This window comes from Littorina saxatilis, linkage group LG1 (genome assembly GCF_037325665.1).
Source record: "Littorina saxatilis isolate snail1 linkage group LG1, US_GU_Lsax_2.0, whole genome shotgun sequence".
NCBI classification, from domain to species: Eukaryota; Metazoa; Mollusca; class Gastropoda; order Littorinimorpha; family Littorinidae; genus Littorina; species Littorina saxatilis.
The window spans coordinates 30,823,690-30,845,617 of NC_090245.1; the positions used below are offsets into that span (position 1 = coordinate 30,823,690).

General features: G+C 40.2%; 3 protein-coding genes across 3 annotated transcripts in view; 2 read left to right on the top strand and 1 right to left on the bottom strand.

Annotated features, from left to right (window-relative positions):
• Window positions 1–21,928, top strand: part of LOC138966864 (15-hydroxyprostaglandin dehydrogenase [NAD(+)]-like) — a 466,254-nt gene that overhangs the window by 93,307 nt on the left and 351,019 nt on the right. The gene's annotated exons all lie outside the window — the stretch shown is intronic.
• LOC138971914 (uncharacterized) lies at window positions 3,048–3,776 on the top strand. The gene has a single exon (XM_070344793.1). The coding sequence runs from the start codon at window positions 3,048–3,050 to the stop codon at window positions 3,774–3,776; it is 729 nt and encodes a 242-aa protein (XP_070200894.1).
• Window positions 11,128–17,863, bottom strand: LOC138963193 (uncharacterized). Its single transcript, XM_070335277.1, has 3 exons — window positions 17,737–17,863; window positions 12,307–12,618; window positions 11,128–11,265 (listed from the first exon to the last, which is right to left on the bottom strand). Exons 2-3 carry the CDS (start codon window positions 12,609–12,611, stop codon window positions 11,247–11,249), a joined length of 324 nt encoding a protein of 107 aa, XP_070191378.1. The 5' UTR covers window positions 12,612–12,618; window positions 17,737–17,863; the 3' UTR covers window positions 11,128–11,246.

Here is a 21,928-nt window from a genome sequence, read left to right on the forward strand (position 1 = left end):
TGAATAACAATAGTACATGGACTTAGATTCCTAGATTATATTTCCGTAATTTTGGAACAGATTTATCATGTTTTAATTCAATTATTGGTCCTAAAAAGTTTAAAGGGTTAGATAGTTTTCAGTCCTCCTTCTGGAGCAAAGTACCGCGAGTCTGGTTGGAACATAATACACTGCACTCTCCTTCATCTCTGAAGATGGCATGCATATGGAATAATGTCGATAACAAATATCAAAATAATGTAATTTACTTTGACAACTGGGCAATAAAAGGAATAACACATGTCAATGACCTTTTAGAAAACATTCAGAATGTAGATAACTTAATTGGTACTTCACCAGAACTCTATTTACAGTACATTGTTGTTCACTTGGCGTTGTCTCGTTATTGAAATATACAGTCGTCTCCGCTTAGCTCGTCCCTCTCGGGACCGAAAAATTCGCGACGAGCTAACCGGCCGACGAGCTAAGCAGCGGACGAGGTAAACGGAGTCCAATTTCCCTGGGGGATATGCTGCGACGAGCTATCCGGCGAATTCGTCCAGACCAATATTAAAAGCACATAAACACTTGTAAACGGGTGTATCAGGTTCTGAGATAACTATCAATCTAGTAGATCATCCTCGAATAGCCCTTTGTTCACAACATGACATTTTACCGTGTCTACAAACCAGAAGTAATCCTTTCATCACCATGGAGTAGGAGCTATGATGTGCAATGGTCAAATCTTTTCTGCGTTGTGAGACTACCCAACGATTGGCATTTGTCTAGGACTGAGTGACAGATGGATGCCAGAAATGATTGACAGGTGTCATTGTCCAAACATTATTCTAATTAGTCATACAAAGAAAGTTTTGTGTGTACATTGTACCTACTAATAAGTGGGAGAAAATTGAAACAAAGTAGCAAAATCAGATAAACAGCGCATGTTTTCTTCTTTGACATTCAATTCGAAAAGTCTGGCAGTTTATGGAACGTTCTTTTGTTACTGTCATCCTGTCAGAAGACGTCATCGCTGACGACACAATGTCGTTATGACGAGCTATCCGGCGTAAATGACGTCACACCATGCCTTGGGACTGGAAAGTTTGGTCGAGCAAAGCGGCGGACGAGCTAACCGGCGGACGAGCTAACCAGCTTAATTTTACAGATACAAAGAAGGACGTCAGCCCGGGGAAAAAATATGGCGACGAGCTAAACGGCGGACGAGCTAAGCAGGGTCGAGCTAAGTGGAGTCGAGTGTATATATATTTAATACGGATTATGTGAAATTGTATTTTAATGATAAAGTGATGTTAAAAGCTATAGATTTTCGAAATTTTATGACAGATATGAAATATAGTCCACCCTGTTGTGTTCGATTTTAGCTGAACAAACTTGGTATTAATATTGAAATGCAAAAGAGACAACAACAGAAACCAGATTAAGAAAACTACAGTGGAAGATATTACACAATATATACCCAACCAATATTCTTCTCTTAAAAATGGGACTCGCAAATAATGATAAATGTCCATATTGTATTGAACAAGTTGATTATATTGAACATTTCTTTTTCTATTGCAGTATAATTCACCATTTGTGGATGCATGTTGAAACATTGTTTTACGATCGATATAACATAGCAATCATTTTCACGTAACAGATGTGCTGATTTGTGTGCGAGATAAGAATGGTTTGACACATGATATGTTTAAGTATCTTACCCATTTAATCTTGATTGGAAATTTTTTTATATAAGTACATTTAGATATGGGACACACCTTGAAATAAAACAAGTGTAAGTTTAATTTGAATGTTTGAAATAATAATATTTAGAGACTGTTATTTATGTGATAGAAATGTATGATATACTCCAGGTTTTCTACATGTTTGAATTAAAATTTAAAAACAAAATCAAAAAACAAAAACTGGGAAAATGATGACACAACTGTTGAAGTCAAAGATTGGACAAGCAAACGGAGACTTTTGAATTTATAGGCACGAATCAGGGTTCCACACAGGCTCTGAGGTCAAGGGTATTCATACCCTTTCACCAAAAAAGTAAAGGGTTTTCATACCCTTTCCTGATTGATCAAAGGGTATGGCATGTTGTCGGCGACTCGGTGTATTGCTTTGCTGTTTTACCAGGTTCTTGCATGTGCATGATGTCAATGTGTGCAAATTGCAATGTCAATTTGAGAGTGCTTTGAATAAAGGAAATAATGTATGACCATTGTGAAATGTCATATGTGTAAATTCTTGCTTGTAGCATTACAATAAGTGAATAACACTTACACATTTACAGCAATTACCGGGGTATCAAAACACTAGTCAGAGGCTGAGAGCTTTCACAAAATGAACAAGTAAACTGGCTTGAAAGTCTTGGTGTTTTGCTTTGCAAGTCACAGCCACTGTCAACAGATTTCCTTTTCCTCATGGCTCCGTGCACTTGCAATGCCCTTCCAGTGATGTCACGCTTTAGGTCAGTGCCTACGTGTTTAATCATCATTTTGTTGGCCAGTCTCTCCACTGAGAGTCGGTTCCTTAGCTTTGACTTCCCCCGGTTCTGTTGACTGAAGCCTCTCTCACAGGGTACAGAAGTGATTGGAATATGGTCAAGAGAATTTCACCAAGCATGCTAACATCAGGTATCGCAAACGTCAAAGTTCGTTGTTTTGGATCAACTGCAGCAGGCTTTCTAGGTCGTGGCATTTTCAAACACAAAGTCAGTGACAAAACTGATCGTCTGCAAACTTGCACGCTCGCGGTCTTCGCGGAACCAACAGAACCGAAAATAGCGGAGGGGAAGTAACTCTGGTCACGCTGACAGCGCCAACTTTCATCATTCATCGGCTGGACCAGTGACGTCAGGGGTGCCCCAAGGTACAGTCCTAGGCCCCCTCCTATTCCTGATCTACATAAACGACATGCCCGAGGCAGTTAAACATTCAAAACTAAAGCTCTTTGCGGACGATAGCCTGCTGTATAAAAAAGTAACAAAGCAACAAGATCCACTCCTCCTTCAAGAAGATCTGAACGCACTCCAAAATTGGGAACAGAAATGGCAAATGGAGTTTAACCCGAGCAAATGCAACATCATCCGCATACTTCCCAGCAAGAATAAGCCGCCCATAGTGTCCACCTACCACCTACATGGACAGACTCTCGAAACTACCAAGGAGAGCAAATACTTAGGAGTCACCATCACCGAAAACCTATCCTGGACCAATCACATCAAGAACGTGACCGCCAAAGGAAACAGAACCGTGGGATTCCTCAGAAGAAATTTTAAAGAATGCACGACGAAGGTGAAGTCAGCTACCTACACAACCATGGTTCGTCCCACTCTCGAATACGCGTCAACAGTGTGGGACCCACATCAGGAAAATGACAAGCAGGCATTAGAAATGGTCCAGAGAAGAGCAGCCAGATACGCCCATAACAACTACTTTGAAAAAACGCCTGGCGTAGTTACCAACATGCTGAACAACCTAGGATGGGAAACTCTGGAAAAAAGACGAGAAAACAATCGCCTCATGATGCTGTACAAAATCAAGCACAAGATGGTCGGCATAGACGAAAAGAACTATCTCCATAGCTCCGACGCAAGAACAAGAGGAGATGGGCTGAGGCAGCAACAGGACTTCCATAAAGCCATATGCAACACCTTTTTCCCACGGACTATCTCCAACTGGAACCATCTTCCCACGACGACGACATCAGCCCCAAGCCTCGAGTCGTTCCGCTCACGTCTCCGCGGTAGCAGCCCCCTGCAGCCGCCAGTGGGCAACCCCTAATCCCTCAACCCCTGTACATAGTTTTAAACGCCTCCCAACCTATCCAGTTCCTGCCCTTTCTCAGTGCTGGTTTTTTTAAATTGTCATCCCGATTCCAAGAGGCACACACCGCATCCGGAATCGACAAGTGACATCAACGCGGGACCACTTACGTTTATCAAATAAACCCGGTCCCAACGGAGAGAAGAAGAAGAAGAAGAACTTCCTGGAGACAGTAAACACGTGTCGAGATCGCCGGTGAAGCTTTCCGAAATTAGTCTCCCGCGAAAAAAAAACAAAAAAACCTCGAGCGTCGCATAACCAGTCGTACCGTTTGTAAAACGATCAAAGTCATACCCTTTTGCTTGTCAATTTCACATCGTTTTGCACGTGAAAAGGGAGCGATTTTTTTCTCGCGGGGATTGACGAAGATGTCTTGTTTTAGTGAAGAAGTGAGAAACATAACGAAGAAAAAAGTGAATTACGAATCACATTTTTGAAATGTTTTACCCGAAGGCATACCTAAACCGTACAAACGCATTTACCGAATCGCTTGCCTCTTGACATTAAATTAAAATGTTTAAAAGGGTTAAATCCAATACCACGCTTCACACCTTAAAGGCCCACTCCGCCTCGGTAAACCATCAGTTTCTAGTTACAGACACCGCCAGGCACATACAGTACAAACACCCTTTCGTTTAAGCTCTTACCGCAATGGAACATTATAAGATGTTTGGTGGCTTGTTGACAGACCAGCTTTTTTGTTGGTCCAAGGGGACCATATCGTCTTTTGTTTCATCTTTATCGACCAAGGCCGAAGGCCGCGGTTGATAAACATGAGACAAAAGGCGATATGCTCCCCGAGGACCAACAACAAAATGCTGGTCTGACGACAAGCCACCAAACATCGTTTTTGTCATCATTTTGGTTGTGCAACAAAATGCACAATAACCCACAGGGAGACACATTTTTAGAATCCAACTCCGGGCCACAAAGCATCGTCACAGTAGCTCGAGATAACACGTCAACCTTGTATGTGACGTCAAACGTAGCTTGTTGACGCATTTTTTCCAGTCTGAAAATGTACAGAGCTGCGATCATACGTGTGAGTTCAGTAAGTGTTGAGCATATTTCTTTTCTTTTTAAGTGTTTGTGACTTTTCGTTGTGGATTTTGCGATTACAGAGATAAGTTGCAAATTGACCATGAGTCGCCGCGGTAAAGATCAACATTGATTGGGTCTTTGAGAGTGAATGCTTACAATCGTTGTCCTCGGAAACACAAATCCAAAGCCGCGATGGTTTCACACATCAAACAATCAGTCTGATTGGCTTTTACTTTGACAATCCACGTTTCACCTGAAAGCTCAAACCCATTCACCACCTCGATTTATTGCCTGGGGAACATGAGATTTATTTTCCAGGTGCTTGTGAATGAAAACTCGTGAAAATGATGACAAAGTGGCTTATTGAGAGCAAGCTTTGTTAACAGAATTTATTTTGCGTGGACATAATTATAGATGCAGTTTGGAAGCCTCAATGTAGCGCTAGACCTAATTTTAAAATGTAAAGAATAAATTGACAGCATGTGAGACGAGCATTCTTTAAACACGAACCACTTATTTTATTATCATGACAAGATCAGTACAATTCGAAGTTTTGAAAGTTTGAAATAAGGTAGCCCGGATGCAGGTCATGCGAGGTGGACGTGTGAGTTGAATGGTGCCGTGTAAGATGCAACTCTTGTGATTTGATGGCGGGGAAGTAGGCTACCGAAAACCATACAACTTTCCCCTTTTGGAAACGCCAGGTGACTGAGATTTCCGACTGTTTGCTGCTGTGCCTGTGTACAATTTTTGACATTGTGTTTAATACTGTATGTACCTTAAAGGCACAGTGCAGCTCACAGCCTTCGTTTTGCGTTTTTGTTGCAGCTGAGTGCATTTACAGCTCAAAAGTCCTCCTATGGTAGGTAAACAAACCCAAAACTACCCAACGACGACATCTGTGAAGCTCGACAGTTTCTTGTTCACGCGAGTGCATAAATTATTTAAAACGACGGTATTACTGTATATACAGTGGTGCCTATGTTGAAAGGCGAATACCATTTGGACCAGCCATGAGTGTTGGAACATTGTACGCAGGATATCTTGACAGGCACATTTTAGAAGAAATAATAATGAAAGTGACAACAAAATATGTTTTTTTTTCAAGCAAGGTATCCGCAATCTGCATAAAAAGTATACTTCTTCATTTATCTACAGCACTTGATCTGTTCTCATATTTTGTTTGTGTGTGTGTGTGTGTGTGTGTGTGTGTGTGTGTGTGTGTGTGTGTGTGTGCCGTGTGTGTGTGTGTGTGTGTGTGTGTGTGTGTACCCATGTTTCCACAGGTTTGGTTGCCTAAATCACCATAAGGCAACCATCCACACGTGGATGGCAACCTAAACTCTGGATGGCAACCTAATTGTGTGGATGCTCGCTTCATTTAACACCGTTAAATTGACTTTTTTGACGGAAAGAATGTCATAACAATGTTCAAAATGACATTCTTTCCGTCCTCTATAGGCGACGAAATAGGTCAAATTTTGTGCATTTTTTAGTGCAAAATTTTTCGATGCCGGAGCGAGTACTGCACCCAGTGCTGTTGTAGTGCAAGTGCACTAGAAAGGCACTACACCCAGTGCCGCCTCTTAGGTAACCATCCACACTTTAGGTATGTGTGTTACTACGTGTGTGTGTGAGTGAGTGAGTGAGTGTGTGTGTGTGTGTGTGTGTGTGTGTGTGTGTGTGTGTGTGTATGTGTGTGTGTGTGTGTGTGTGTGAAGCTATTCAGAAAAAAATAATTACTACTCGTTGCTTTTTCAAATATTGAAAAGCTCGCTTTTGCTCGCAGTTCAATATTTAAAAAAGCAACTCGTGTACACCTGGCACGACACAGCACGCCATGTAGTACCCAATATTGACGGACTGTGTCATGATATCTTCTGCTATGGTCTGTTGAGACAGTGATATCAAAATCGAGACCGGAGGTCGAGATTTTGATTTCACTGTCGAAACAGACCAATAGCAGAAGATATCATCACACAGTCAGTCAATGTTAGATATATTGCTAATTCTCTGGACATTTTGTATTTTCTGTAAAGAAATTACAAAAGTATTTGTCTCAGTTTTGGCTGTTCCATATTCCTCCCTCTGATTATTATTTCTTTTTGTTCACTCTGTTCTTGTACTTTTCAGTATTTTAAAATGTCTCAACTAAATTCTGGGATAATTACATTTTCATATATATTTGTTTGTTTTTAAATGTAGGTGTTTTTGTTTTTGAAGTGGGGAAGCAATAAATAGGTCGTCGATATCAAAACTGATATCGACGGAAATGTCGTCGATGTCACTTTTGCACTGAGCTCAGTGTTGCCCAATTGTGACCCTCCACCACGAAATGAGTCGCATGTCACCTCGCGCGGTTCTGCGCTAGGCTTAATGTAAGTCCGGGGAGTGTTTGGTAACAGTGTGAGGGTCACCTCAGTCACAGGCTTATAACTCAAACAGTTGTTGCTCTTTTCTAAAACGGGTTTCACCACTGGATAGAGCATAAAAAACTCTTTAGGAAAATGTAAAAATATGAAAATCATGCAAAGGTGACATGTGACTCATTCCGTGGTGGAGGGTCACAATTGACCAATGGAAATCCATGTAACATATGAAATAGCAATATTATTCTCTATTTATCTCAAAGTAATTAGTGGAGGCGTGGGAACCAAGAATAGATGTGATTGTGGGTCTTTGTGAAGCGCAGCACATAACACTGAAAGGCGAAAGGCCTAGCATGCATGTGTGTGTATGTGTGTTTGTGTGTGTGGGGTGTGTGTGTGTGTGTGTGTGTGTGTGTGTGTGAGTGTGTGAGGTGTGTGTGTATATGTGTGTGTGTGTGTGAATATATATGATTGTGGGTCTTTGTGAATGTATGTGTGTGTGGGGGGGAGGGAGGTGTTGAACATAATTATGTGAGTGTGGGTCTTTGTGAATGTGTGTGTGTGTGGGTGTGGGTGTGTGTGAATATATGTGATTGTGGGTCGTTGTGAATGTGTGTGTGTGTGTGTGTGTGTGTGTGTGTGTGTGTGAATATATGTGATTGTGGGTCTTTGTGAATGTGTGGGTGTGTGTGTGTGGATATATGTGATTGTGGGTCGTTGTGAATGTGTGTGTGTGTGGGTGTGTGTGTGTGTTTGTATGTGTATGTGTGTGAGGTGTGTGTGTGTGTATGTGTGTGTGTGTGTGTGTGAATATATGTGATTGTGGGTCTTTGTGAATGTTTGTGTGTGTGTGTGTGGGGGGGTGTTGAATATATGTGCTTGTGGGTCTCTTTGAATGTGTGTGTGTGTGTGTGTGTGTGTGTGTGTGTGTGCGTGTGTGTGTGTGTGTGTGTGGATATATGCGATTCTGGGTCGTTGTGAATATGTGTTTGTGTGTGTGTGTGTGTGGGGGGGGGGTGAACATATGTGATTGTGGGTCTTTGTGAATGTGTATGTGTGTGTGTGTGTGTGTGGGTGTGTGAATATATGTGATTGTGGGTCGTTGTGAATGTGTGTGTGTGGATATATGTGATTGTGGGTCGTTGTGAATGTGTGTGTGTGTGTGTGTTGGGGGGTGAATATATGTGATTTGGGGTCTTTGTACATGTGTGTGTGTGTATGTGTGTGTATGGGTGTGTGTGTGTATGTGTGTATGTGTGTGTGTGTGTGTGTGTGTGTGTGTGTGTGTGCGTGTGTGTGTGTGTGTGTGTGCGTGCGTGCGTGCCTACATGTATTTGTGAGTTCGTTTACCTCCCAGCTGACGATATTCTTTCAGGAGGCGTAGGAACCAAGTTGTCATTAGTTTGACAAGGAGCTGGTGTTTAAGGTGTTACCCGTATGTGTGTGTGGGGGGGTGAATAGATGTGATTGTGGGTCTTTGTGAAGCGCAGCACATAACACTGAAAGGCGAAAGGCCTAGCATGTGTGTGTGTGTGTCTTTGTGTGTCAGTGTGTGTGTGTGTGTGTGTGTGAGGTGTGTGTGTGTGTGTGTGAATATATGTGATTGTGGGTCTTTGTGAATGCGTGTGTGTGTGTGTGTGTGTGTGTGGGTGTGTGTGAATAATTGTGATTGGAAAAATGCGTGTGTGTGTGTGTGTGTGGGGGGGGTGAATATATGTGATTGTGGGTCTTTGTGAATGTGTGCGTGTGTGGGTGTGTGGGTGTGTTAATATATGTGAATATTGCTATTTCATATATTACGTGGATTTCCATTGGTCAATTGGGCAAAACTGAGCTCAGTGCAAAAGTGATATCGACGAGATTTCCGTCGATATCAGTTTTGATATCGACGACCTCTTTATTGCTTCCCCATTTCAAAAACAAAAACACCTAAATTTAAAAACAAACAAATATATATGAAAATGTAATTATCCCAGAATTTAGTTGAGCAAGTGACTAAAGACTTTTTGAAAGGAAAGACATTTTAAAATACTGAAAAGTACAAGAAAAGAGTGAACAAAAAGAAATGTCACACGCTTTCCTTCTTTGCCACTACTAAAGCAAACGTGTGCAAGATTGTATGTTACACGCTTTGGAGCATGTGCAAGAACGGATTCAAACTCGAAATCGTCCCTCCAACCAAAAGCCCCAAAATGCACACACGACTTTTATTTCTCCTGCTGTTGTCGTGTCTTCTCTTTACAAATTCTTCAACGCTGAGAATACTGAAAACGGCATCCCAGACTACAGTACTGTTTCCATACGCGAGTTTAGCTTCCCTTGGAAAGTGGCTCGCTCAGGAGGCCTGTTAGTCTGAAACTAGAAGGACAGAGTTCTGAACATAGATGACAAAGACCCCGGAAAGAACAAACATTTCGCGGATGCAGACACAGAAAGACGTCATGAAGAATGGAATGCTTCAAAAGATACAGACTGTGACGATGACTGTGACGTCATTCACATATACCGAGACGTCATTCATAGTTGTTCGTTCACTTTCGTCAAAAAGTAGATCTCTCCACAATGGCTGCTCCTGTGTTTAGGTTTATCAAGCGTGAGTACGCAAAACGTGTTTGTTCTCTCCTATGTTGAAGCTGTGAGACATAATCGCCATTACGAGCTAGTCGTGTGACAGAGAGTGTTCTTGCACACTCGACTGCTGCTGTTTCACTCCGGCTAAAGCCGTCGTGAAACATCTACAGTCTCGTGTGCAAGAAAACTCTCTGTCACACGACTAGCTCGTAATAGCGGGTAATAATAATCAGAGGGAGGGATATAGAACAGCCAAAACTAAGACATACTTTTGTAATTTCTTTACAGTAAATACAAAATGTCCAGAGAATTAGCAATATATCTAACATTGACTGACTGTGTGATGATATCTTCTGCTATTGGTCTGTTTCGACAGTGATATCAAAATCTCGACCTCCGGTCTCGATTTTGATATCACTGTCTCAACAGACCATAGCAGAAGATATCATCACACAGTCCGTCAATATTGGGTATTGTGGGTCGTTGTGAATGTGTGTGTGTGTGTGTGTGTGTGTGTGTGTGTGTGTATGTGTGTGTGTGTTTGTGTGTGTGTGTGTGTGTGAGGTGTGTGTGTGTGTGAATAATGTGATTGTGGGTCTTTGTGAATGCGTGTGTGTGTGGGGGGGAGGGGGTGTTGAATATATGTGATTGTGGGTCTTTGTGAATGTGTGTGTGTGTGGGGGGGAGGGAGGTGTATATATGTGATTGTGGGTCGTTGTGAATATGTGTGTGTGTGTGTGTGGGGGGGGGGGGTGAACATATGTGATTATGGGTCTTTGTGAATGTGTGTGTGTGTGTGGGGGGGGGATGTGAATATATCAGTGTGATTGTGAGTTTTTGTGAATGTCTGTGTGTGTGGGTGTGTGTGTGTGTGTGTGCGTGGGTGGATATATGTGATTGTGGGTTTTTGTGAATGTGTGTGTGTGTGTGTGTGTGTGTGTGTGTGTGTGTGTGTGTGTGTGTGGATATATGTGATTGTGGGTCGTTGTGAATGTGTGTGTGCGTGTGTGTGTGGGGGGTGAATATATGTGATTGTGGGTATTTGTGTGTGTGTGTGTGTGTGTGTGTGTGTGTGTGTGTGTGTGTGTGTGCGTGCCTACGTGTATTTGTGAGTTCGTGTACCTCCCAGCTGACGATATTCTTTCATGACCGAGTCGGAAACTTCCTGAACATCATCCCTACAAGCACAAACTCACCCACACACACACTTACACACACACACACACACACATACACACAGTACACACATACACACACATACGCGGTCGCGCTCGCGCTCGCGCACACGCACACGCACAAACACACAGTGGTTTATAGACACAGGGATACACACTTTTCGCGTAGTGTTTATTGTATTTGTTCAACAAAAGTCGGAAATAATTAAATATAATCTTCTTTTTGAAAATGAGTTGAAAACGCAGCATCAAGTCCAAATCATGTTCTCTGTTCAGTGATGTGCAATGGACCTGGAAAAAAACCGAACAATAATAAGAAAGCATCAAACACAAAAATGAGAACCTGTGCGTTTAATTTGAAAATTAAGAGTGTTTTAGATAATATCACCAAACATATGCTTTCAATCTAAGTGTTATATTTGAAAACAAGAGATGAGGCACGGAGAGAACTCAGAACTCAGAACTCAGAACGGTTTATTGTACTAAGGCCAGAGACCCATATACAAACCAAAGGGAATGGGGGAAGAACATAAACAGAAACAACACAAAAACACAACAACAACGACAACAACCATGAAATAAAAACGTGAAATACTTTACTGCTACTTGAACTCCGAAAATTAAACATCAACGTATTCATTTACAATATACCTATGAAAACAATTGTCTTTAGTACACGTCTTAGACAATGTAAATTGTCCATTTTTGCACGAACTTAAGCTCCGTTATGACCTTCAAATTTAACGAAGGTCAACCAAATGTGTATCATGTCTGGAGGCGACACAACACCACAGTTGTGTGTACAGTTTCAAAGGTTTAACATTTGGGAAAAATCTCATCGTTATTGTGTGCGTCTACGGGCGGCCATCCGGGTGGCCTGACACTAGCTGCACACTACCAAGACTCTCCGGAAGCCACAACTTCCACAATAATAGCTTTATACACGTACGTTGTGGTAAGAAAACAGAATGTTAGATGACATTGCATGATTATCAAACAACTAGACCTATAAGCAATCCACTCTTTCATTTATCAATACATATACAAATGCATAAAAGGCATCTCAAGCAACCACCTGACCAGCCACCAAAAAATCCACCCATACAACCATCTGTCCGTACATCCATCCAATATAAGAATACATACAAAATCAAGGAAGGAACTAACCAATCAACCAACCAGTCAACCAACGACTTTATCCATTCACCCATTCACCCATCCACCCATCCACCTATCCAAGTAAAATCGCATGTCTAAGCCCAGAATTAGACACAGAGCAACGCATAATTATTACAGAACTAACAAAACGAACACCGCTCAAGTGATCATTACCTGTCAAACCGTGGTAAATAGCCGAAACGGCCGAATCTGTTCTCGAAGAAGTCGTCGTCGTCGAAACGGTCGTCGTCGTCGTCGAAACGGTCGTCGTCGAAGAAGTCGTCGTCGTCGTCATCGAACCGAAAGAAACTGCCACGCCTACCGAATCCCCCTCCAGGTCCCCTAGCTCCTCCAACACCTGTACCAGGGTAGAATGGGAATTGGCCCTGGTAGTTTGGGAATTGGCTCGTGTAGCGGGGGATGTATTGAGCCTGGGCGAGAGCAAGGGTGCCCAACAGACACAAGAGAGACAGCTTCATCGTGGCTCTGTAGATGAGAAATAATAAAACATTTGTTAGTGCCAACAACAACAACAACAACAACAAAATCAACAACAAACAAAGCAGCAGCAGCACCACCCGAAGCGGCAGAAGCAACATCAACAACAACAAAAACAACTAGTCGCGTAAGGCGAAATCACAACATTTAGTCAAGCTGTCGAACTCACAGAATGAAACTGAACGCACTGCTTCTTTCACCAAGACCACATACTCGTAGTTTCGTCAGTCCACCGCTCGTGGCAAAGGCAATGAAATCGACAAGCCATGCAGAATAGTGCGGTAGTGGTCGCGCTGAGCAGGATAACACGCTTTTCTGTATTTCTATTCTTCAAAGCTTACTGAGTTTGTTTTCAATCCAAACATATCATATCTATATGTTTTTGGAATCAGGGACCGACAAGGAATGAGATGAAATCGTTTTTAAATCGATTTCGGAAAATTAATTTTAATAATAATTTTCATATTTTTAATTTTCAGAGCTTGTTTGTAATCCAAATATAACACATGTATATGTTTTTGAAATCAGAAAATGACAAAGAATAAGATGAAATTATGTTTGGATCGTTTCATAAAAAAATAATTTTAATTACAAGTTTTCGATTATTAATGACCATTCATTAGTTTTTAAGCCACCAAGCTGAAATGCAATACCAAAGTCCGGCCTTCGTCAAAAATTGCTTTGCCAAATTTTCAATCAATTTGATTGAAAAATGAGGGTGTGACAGTTTGGCCTCAACTTTTACAAAAAGCCGGATATGACGTCATTAAAGGTAATTATCGAAAAAATCAAAACAAAATCTCCGGGGATATCATTCCCAGGAACTCTCATGTCAAATTTCATAAAGATCGGTCCAGTAGTTTAGTCTGAATCGCTCTACACACACACACACGCACAGACAGACAGACAGACACACACACACACACACATACACCACGACCCTCGTCTCGATTCCCCCTCTATGTTAAAACATTTAGTCAAAACTTAACTAAATGTAAAAACAGCATCAACTGCAACAATAGCAACAACAACATTAACAAAAACAACAACAACAACAACAACAACAACAACAACATTAACAAGAACAGCTGCTGCGTCTACCACTACTACGACAATACATTACCTACAACTACAAGAAGACAACAACAACAAAAACAAGTCGCGTAAGGCGAAATTACTACATTTAGTCAAGCTGTGGAACTCACAGAATGAAACTGAACGTAGTCCGCCGCTAGTGCAAAAGGCAGTGAAAGTGACGAGCCTGTTTGGCGCGGCAGCGGTTGCGCTGTGCTTCATAGCACGCTTCAAGTTACTGTACCTCTCTTCGTTTTAACTTTCTGAGCGTGTTTTTAATCCAAACATATCATATCTATATGTTTTTTGAATTAGGAACCGACAAGGAATAAGATGAAATAGTTTTTAAATCGATTTCGGAAATTTAATTTTGATCATAATTTTTATATTTTTAATTTTCAGAGCTTGTTTTTAATCCAAATATAACATATGTATATGTTTTTGGAATAAAAAAATGACGAGGAATAAGATGAAATTGTTTTTGGATCGTTTAATAAAAAAATAATTTTAATTACAAGTTTCCGATTTTTAATGACCAAACTCACTCATTAGATTTTAAGCCACCAAGCTGAAATGCAATACCGAAGTCCGGGCTTCGTCGAACATTACTTGACCAAAATTTCAACCAATTTGGTTAAAAAATGAGGGCGTGACAGTGCCGCCTCAACTTTCACGAAAAGCCGGATATGACGTCATCAAAGACATTTATCAAAAAAATGAAAAAAACGTATGGGGATATCATACCCAGGAACTCTCATGTCAAATTTCATAAAGATCGGTCCAGTAGTTTGGTCTGAATCGCTCTACACGCACGCACGCACACACACACACACACACACACACACACACACACATACACACACACACACATACACCACGACCCTCGTCTCGATTCCCCCCTCTATGTTAAAACATTTAGTCATAACTTGACTAAATGTAACAAGGCATACATGTGTGCCCGAAACGTTTCTAAACACTCTAGCACATTTGTCTAAATTCAAGACTCAAGTATATCTGCATGCACCGATTTTGTTTGCTTGTTTGTTTGTTTGTTTGTTGTTGTTGTTGTTTTAATTTGCCAAGCACATCATGTGGGGCGTTTAATAAATACCACTGATTGTTACAGTATTCCTTATAAACTGTTATAAATGTGTTTGAGCTACAATGGACATTAACATTTTCATGTACAATACCTCTTTTTTGTTTTACTTTTTTTAATTTGTTAATCTCTTTTAAATGTGTATGTGTTCTTGGAATTTGTGTTGGTGAGACATATGTATGCGTTTATTACCAATTCAGTGCCCCATATGGCTTTTTGACCAATCAGGACGGATTCTAGGTGACCCTCTGAATGTTATAACGTTCAGGCAGGGACCCTTTTTGTTTATCAAGCTAAAAATGAACAAGACAAAGTAAAAATTTAAATCAGCAATATCAGTGTGATTTATTCTAAAGAATGACACTTCAAATGCTGTCAGATAATACTCTCTTTATCTAAAAAATACCGAAAAGCGAGTTTTGTCGGTGGGTGCTTTACGGAACAGCGAGGCACCGCCCATTCTCTGAGTGTGCAATGCCGACTCGCTTACTTGAAATCTAAATTATCAAAGTTCGGAAAATCAAGTGAAATTGGGTCACTCGCTTTACGTCAAATGTATCTTTACGTCATTTCCCATCCGTCTGGAGTCGGTTCTAAATCTGTCGCTCTCTGTTCAACAAGAAAAAGCGAAGCAACCGAAACGCATGTTCAACATGGTTTGTTGTGTGTCAAACGCATTTGACCTGTGAATATTCATCACGTAAGGTGTGTTACCCTGATTGGCTGACCCAGGTCACGAGAATTCTTTGACTGACAGGCATAATCAGGTAGGAGCGCTCCAGTTCCCATTGCGGCTGTTCTGTCTAATTCGCGGGGTCGCTTCGAAATTTCTTTTGGTCGAATTAAACGGTAATAAAACCGTTATTTCTAATATGCTGACTGTTAGCAAATGATAACAAACATGTCTCACAAACGATATCAGCATTCGCCTGAAAGGCTCATACTTGATATCTTTTTTCTCGACATGTCTGTTATCATTTGCTAACAGTCAGCATATTAGAAATAACTCATAATAACCATCATACCAAAGATATAATGGCTAACATTTTTATAAAATATGTTTGTCTGACATCTAAACATAATTACATCACATACACCGGTTCACTTCAATAAATCTATAAGTAGGCCTACTGTTATCCTATAACATCCTGATCGTATTGAGTTTTAGAAAACCCGGCATCGTTTCTTTACATATGGTAAACCACATCTAAAGCCTATCTTACCCCCGATCCATCCACTCGCACCCCCAGTCACACGCACACTCATGTATACATATGCATCCCCAAAGACAGATACACGCATTCTCGTCCATCCGCTCACTCCCACCCCCCTCATACATAATATTCACAAATTTCACATATCACTTCACCTCATCTCGACTTAAACCGTACTCAAAATCTTCTAAATAAATGTGCATTTCATTTTCCAATAATTTATACTATTTAAATCGTATCTATCACCATACTTATATTTACTTATACACATTTTTCCAATCAAAATAATGTGATTAATTACCTTATTATTTTGGCATATATTACTAGGTTGATAACCAAACAAAACATCGTGTTCTAAACGGTGTACATTAAATCCTGTATTTCTAAAATTATAATGGACAACATTTTCCCTAAAGCTCGTCAACTTCTCACACTGCCAAAAAAAGTGTTCAAACATAATCAATGTGTTTACAAAATGTATATAATTTTGTTACTCTAATTTTCATTTTATTTAATAATATGTTTGTGGGATAAATATTATGTAATCTTTTCCATTGTAACAATCTTAATCTTTCTTCTTTTGTACATTCGCTTGCTAACAGCCAATAACTGTGATCTAGTTTAACCTGATATTTATGTAACCCAAAATGTAACATAGCAAGGCTCGCTCGCTTTAGACTGGACTATCAGCATGCGAAACTTCTGTTTGCTTGTTAGTTTGTTGGTTTATTGGTTGGTTCGTCGTTTGGTTGGTTGGTTTGTTTTTTGATGTGTACATAATGACCGGTTCCATATATCATCCACTTAACTTGTTTACGATATAGTAGCTATCTTTCTCTCCCTCCCGTTCCTTTCGTGCCTGTCTCTTGTTTGGTGCTTTGAGGCTCCGCTCACATTATGGAACTTCAGCAGGACCGACGACGCACTACATATTATCCCAGCCCGCTGCACGTTGCATGAAAGGAAAACAGGCCAAGTACTCGTCACAATCCCTATCGCGGCATAAATAATAGAAAGTGCGTGGTCGGTCCTGCCGCTGAAGTTACATATGTGAGCGGAGCCCCTTAGCTCATTAAACGTTGCATGCTGCTTACAAGTTTCCAGTTAACTGTACAAAATCAACAGTTCCAAGAAAAATGTGTTTAGATGAGCGATAGGCGCGTACAATCCGCATAATTATTTGCTTTTGCCTCATCATCGTTTAAATTCTACGGAAACGAATCTCACCTGACCCTCCCGAAAGTGAGAAAAAAAACACCATAAAAGAAGTAAATACTACGCGTTAATTGTGATTTGATAAAAAGATACATGACTAACAATTAATAAATCGATATACGAATAAAGAAATTAACAACGTAACGAAAGATATATGCAAATAAATGAACAGATACATAACCAAATCATGCATTTGGGCGTACAAACTAAGATAACTAAATATATACATAATATTGTATAAGAGTAAAATGTAATGAATAAGTCAATAAATAAAAGGTCATGAAAACTCCCATACAAAGCCCGGGACTTTCAAACACATAAAACAGACATCTAACTTGATGGGCCTACATCAGATAAATGACAAAATCAGAAGGTACAGTCATTCACAAATGAGTTGAAAATGTGTGTTAAACAATTCTTGAACTTGAACACAAGTTTGCATTTTCAACGGAACATATAATTATGTTTGGTAAATAAATTAAATAAATCATTGGAAAAACTCACGCCTTGCAGATGACCTGTCTTTCTCTGTCTATTCGGATTCGGATGCAGAGGGAAGTGACTCTGTTACTCTTGCGCGCTCACTTATGTATACTTTGCATTGGCTCGGGGGGATACTCTTTGAGCGATAAAGTTTAAAAGTGGTCGTCTACATTTTTGCTTTTTTTTCAATAATCTTATGGTTAGATTTCGCTAAAAAGTTTTGTCAGATGATGAATGAATCATGGGGACAAAAATGTATAGAAAAAAATATGTAAAACATTTTTTTTTTTTAAACGGCTAGTAGCTGGTTTATGCTTTTTTCTTTACATTCTTTTTTTTTTAAATCGAATGTGTCGCATTTAAAATAAGTAAATGAGTGACTAACGTGAGAGCCTAGCTACAGGAATGCAATAGGTGAGCATTTTGTGTGAACAAAATTATCTTGAAATTCCAGCTGCTTTTGTAGCAAAAGACGGAAGACGATAAAGAAGAGTCGTTGAACGGGACTCTGTAAATTACAGGATTACAATATTTGATGGGGTATATTTTTGAGACATTTCAAACAATAAAGGTGCATTGATTTGTCTTGAATAACTATCTCCGCTCTTTAATGAGAGAGAGAGAGAGAGAGAGAGAGAGAGAGAGAGAGAGAGAGAGAGAGAGAGAGAGAGAGAGAGAGAGAGAGAGAGAGAAAGAGTCGGAGTCGGACATTTTATTTGTTAGGCCTCCGGCCCATAACAAGACTTGTGACACATAATACAAGCGAACAATGTTTAAAATAAGCAGAAAAAGCAACATTATGGACCTGCATCATGCAACTGTGCATTTTCCAGAGAATCAGTGCGAAATCGTAGTGCTTTGTAAACATACGTTGCTAATTGTCTTACCACTTGGCCATTTGTTGAGGATAGTAATTGGCACATTCTAAACATGGATGGGTTCCGATAATACTTTGAGGCTATTAATTCAACTCTGATCTCATTATATGCGGGACAAACAAGTACAAAATGTACTTCCGTCTCCAGTGTATCATCTGAGCACAAAGGGCAAAGTCTGTCTACGTTATTTACATTGGGTTTATACTGTAAATAGTGGTTATTTAAGGGTGGCATACCAAATCTGAAACGTGCTAACATTCTCCTTAAATGAACATTTCTTATCTGATACAAATAACCACTCATACACAAGGACTGCTTAAATAACGAATACACTTTATAAAATACGTGTGATTCAAGGGAACTATGCCAATCCTGTCTAAAGCAATCGACAAGTCTTTGGCGAAATTCTCTTACAAACGTGGAAATATCACCAACACCTTGTGCTTCCCACACTTCACCAAATCCATACTTGTACAAAACATTACGAACGTTACAAACCCATGTCGCGTAATTTTACCTTTGTATAGACAATAACATAGTATATACTTTCTTGGGGTACCTGTTGCCATCCATCCGAGTTAATCGAAGCCAAAACTTTATACACTTGATGTGCGTTACCACAAACAGAGGATACCGTCCTGTTTCACCGTAAACTATATGCCTTGGTGACTTCGAGTGGACACCGACAAACCTTTTAATGGCAGAGAGAGAGAGAGAGAGAGAGAGAGAGAGAGAGAGAGAGAGAGAGAGAGAGAGAGAGAGAGAGAGAGAGAGAGAGAGAGAGAGAGAGAGAGAGAGAGAGAGAAAGAGTGAGAGAGAAAGAGAGAGAAAGAGAGAGAAAGAGAGAGAGAAAGAGAGAGAGAGAGAGAGAGAGAGAGAGAGAGAGAGAGAGAGAGAGAGATTCAGATTCAGATTCAAAACTTTAATACAAAGGGATAAAGGTTTTAGGCGATGCCTAATCTTCCAACCTGTCCCTTTTAGACATACATGACATTATACATTACAATTATATATTTATATAACATTTTTAAACAGCCAAACGAATAACTAATTAACTAAGAATTTGTAATCAGGTTAAAACTAACAAAAACACTAGCTATAATAACGTGGTTCATGGATTAATAAAATGATGATTAAGATGTGATGCAGTAACAGTTATGATTTTAAAGTGTAGGGAGAGAATTATTTTTGACAAAGATATTTTCGAACATTTTTTTTAAAAGACGAAAGGGTTTGACATGTTTTACAGTACATTGGAAGTAAATTCCACACAAGCGATCCCCAGTAGGATAAACTAGATTTATACAAATCAATGCGTGGGAGCGGTATCGTATAATTCAAAAGCCTCGCTCTACCAGGAGGACGCTCAAACAGGTCTTGGATGTATGAAGGTGTTTCATGGTTGTACATTTTGAACATGAAAACACTAGCATTTAAAAAGAACTGCTGTTGTAGCGGAAGAATGTTCAGTTGAGTGTATTTTTCTTGAGTAGTCATATTGGGATCTCGGTTTAATAACTTTACACCTCTCTTGTGAAGTGTGTTTATTTTCTTTATATGAACATCACTGGCATTGCACCAGACAGTAGATGCATAGCAAATGTGAGAGAGACAGTGTGCGTGAAAAACCATTTTGAGGGCATCCACAGAAACAACGCACCAGAGCTTGTTAAGTAAGAAAAGGTTCCTAGAAACTCGTTTATAAACTGTATCAATGTGAGAGCGCCACTTAAGTTCATCATCAATTACAACTCCAAGCACACGGTGTTGATGGACTTGAGCAATGCTAACCATGCATAAGATCAAGGCTCAGAGGCTGTCGCTGGTGTTTTTGTCTTGTGGTTATTAACATGCTTTTTGTTTTCTTAGGATGCAGTGCCATTCTGTTACAATTACACCAATCATTAATATTTGCTATACTTTCTTGAAGTACTTTTCTTATGAGATTTGTATCTGTATTACTGCTGTGAAGTGTTGAGTCATCCGCAAAAAGATCAAGTACAGCATTTTCTTGTTTGAGGTGTAATGGTAAATCATTAATGTATAGTCCAAACAGTAAGGGACCAAGGATAGAACCTTGTGGGACTCCACATTTTATAGTGCCTTGTGATGAATATGAACCGTTTAGGTAGACTGCTTGTTTCCCATCTGACAGATATGATGTAAAAAAGGACACAGATGAGCTATTTTGCAGGTAAATAAGTAATTTGTCTGACAAAATAGCGTGATCAACTAAGTCAAATGCTTTCCTGAGATCAAGGAATACCGCTCCAACCATATCACGATTGTTTATTGCTTTTAGCCAGGTATCACAGAGCCGGGTAAGGGCAGTAAGACATGAATATTTAGGACGAAAACCTGATTGATAAGGATGAAAAATATTGTTTTCTTCAACATATTTAAGGAGATGGGTGTGTATATATGCTTTTCCAGGGGTTTAGACAGTATAGAGAGAATAGATATCGGTCTGTAGTTGTCAAGGCTATCGGTGTCTTTTGACTTTGGTATTGGAATAACTTTAGCCGTTTTAAACACTGATGGGAAGATATTCTTCCTGAATGAAAGAGAGAGAGAGAGAGAGAGAGAGAGAGAGAGAGAGAGAGAGAGAGAGAGAGAGAGAGAGAGAGAGATAGAAAGAGAGAGAGAGAGAGAGAGAGAGAGAGAGAGAGAGAGAGAGAGAGAGAGAGAGAGAGAGAGAGAGACACACACACACACACACACACAGTTCTTTCTTAATTCACAATGTTTATTAAATAAACTCTAAATGGAATATATAAAGCTCACACACATATACATATACGACTTGTGTGTGTGTGTGTGTGTGTGTGTGTGTGTGTGTGTGTGTGTGTGTGTGTGTGTGTGTGTGTGTGTGTGTGTGTGTGTGTGTTCGCGATGCACGGCCAAAGTTCTCGATGGATCTGCTTCAAATTTGGTGGGCATATTCAGGTAGGCCCCGGACACAATTTGGTCGATTAGAATGTTCAACACGTGCTCTCAGCGCGCAGCGCTGAACCGATTTTGGTTTTTCTGTTCATCTTCTCAGATCCATTCCCAGTAACTCTTCCTTATCTTCTCCAGTGTTTTGCATTTATCTCCCTTCCTTCGTGTGGCGTCAATCCATACTCCCGTTACTATGTTTAGAAGGTCACTGTCCACAACGCTTTCATCCCGGCGAAGCCAGATATTCCCGTATATCCCTTCCTACGTGTGGCGTCAATCCATATTCCCGTTACTATTTTTAGAAGGTCACTGTCCACAACGCTTTCATCCCGGCGAAGCCGGATATTCCCGTTACTATTTTTAGAAGGTCACTGTCCACAACGCTTTCATCCCGG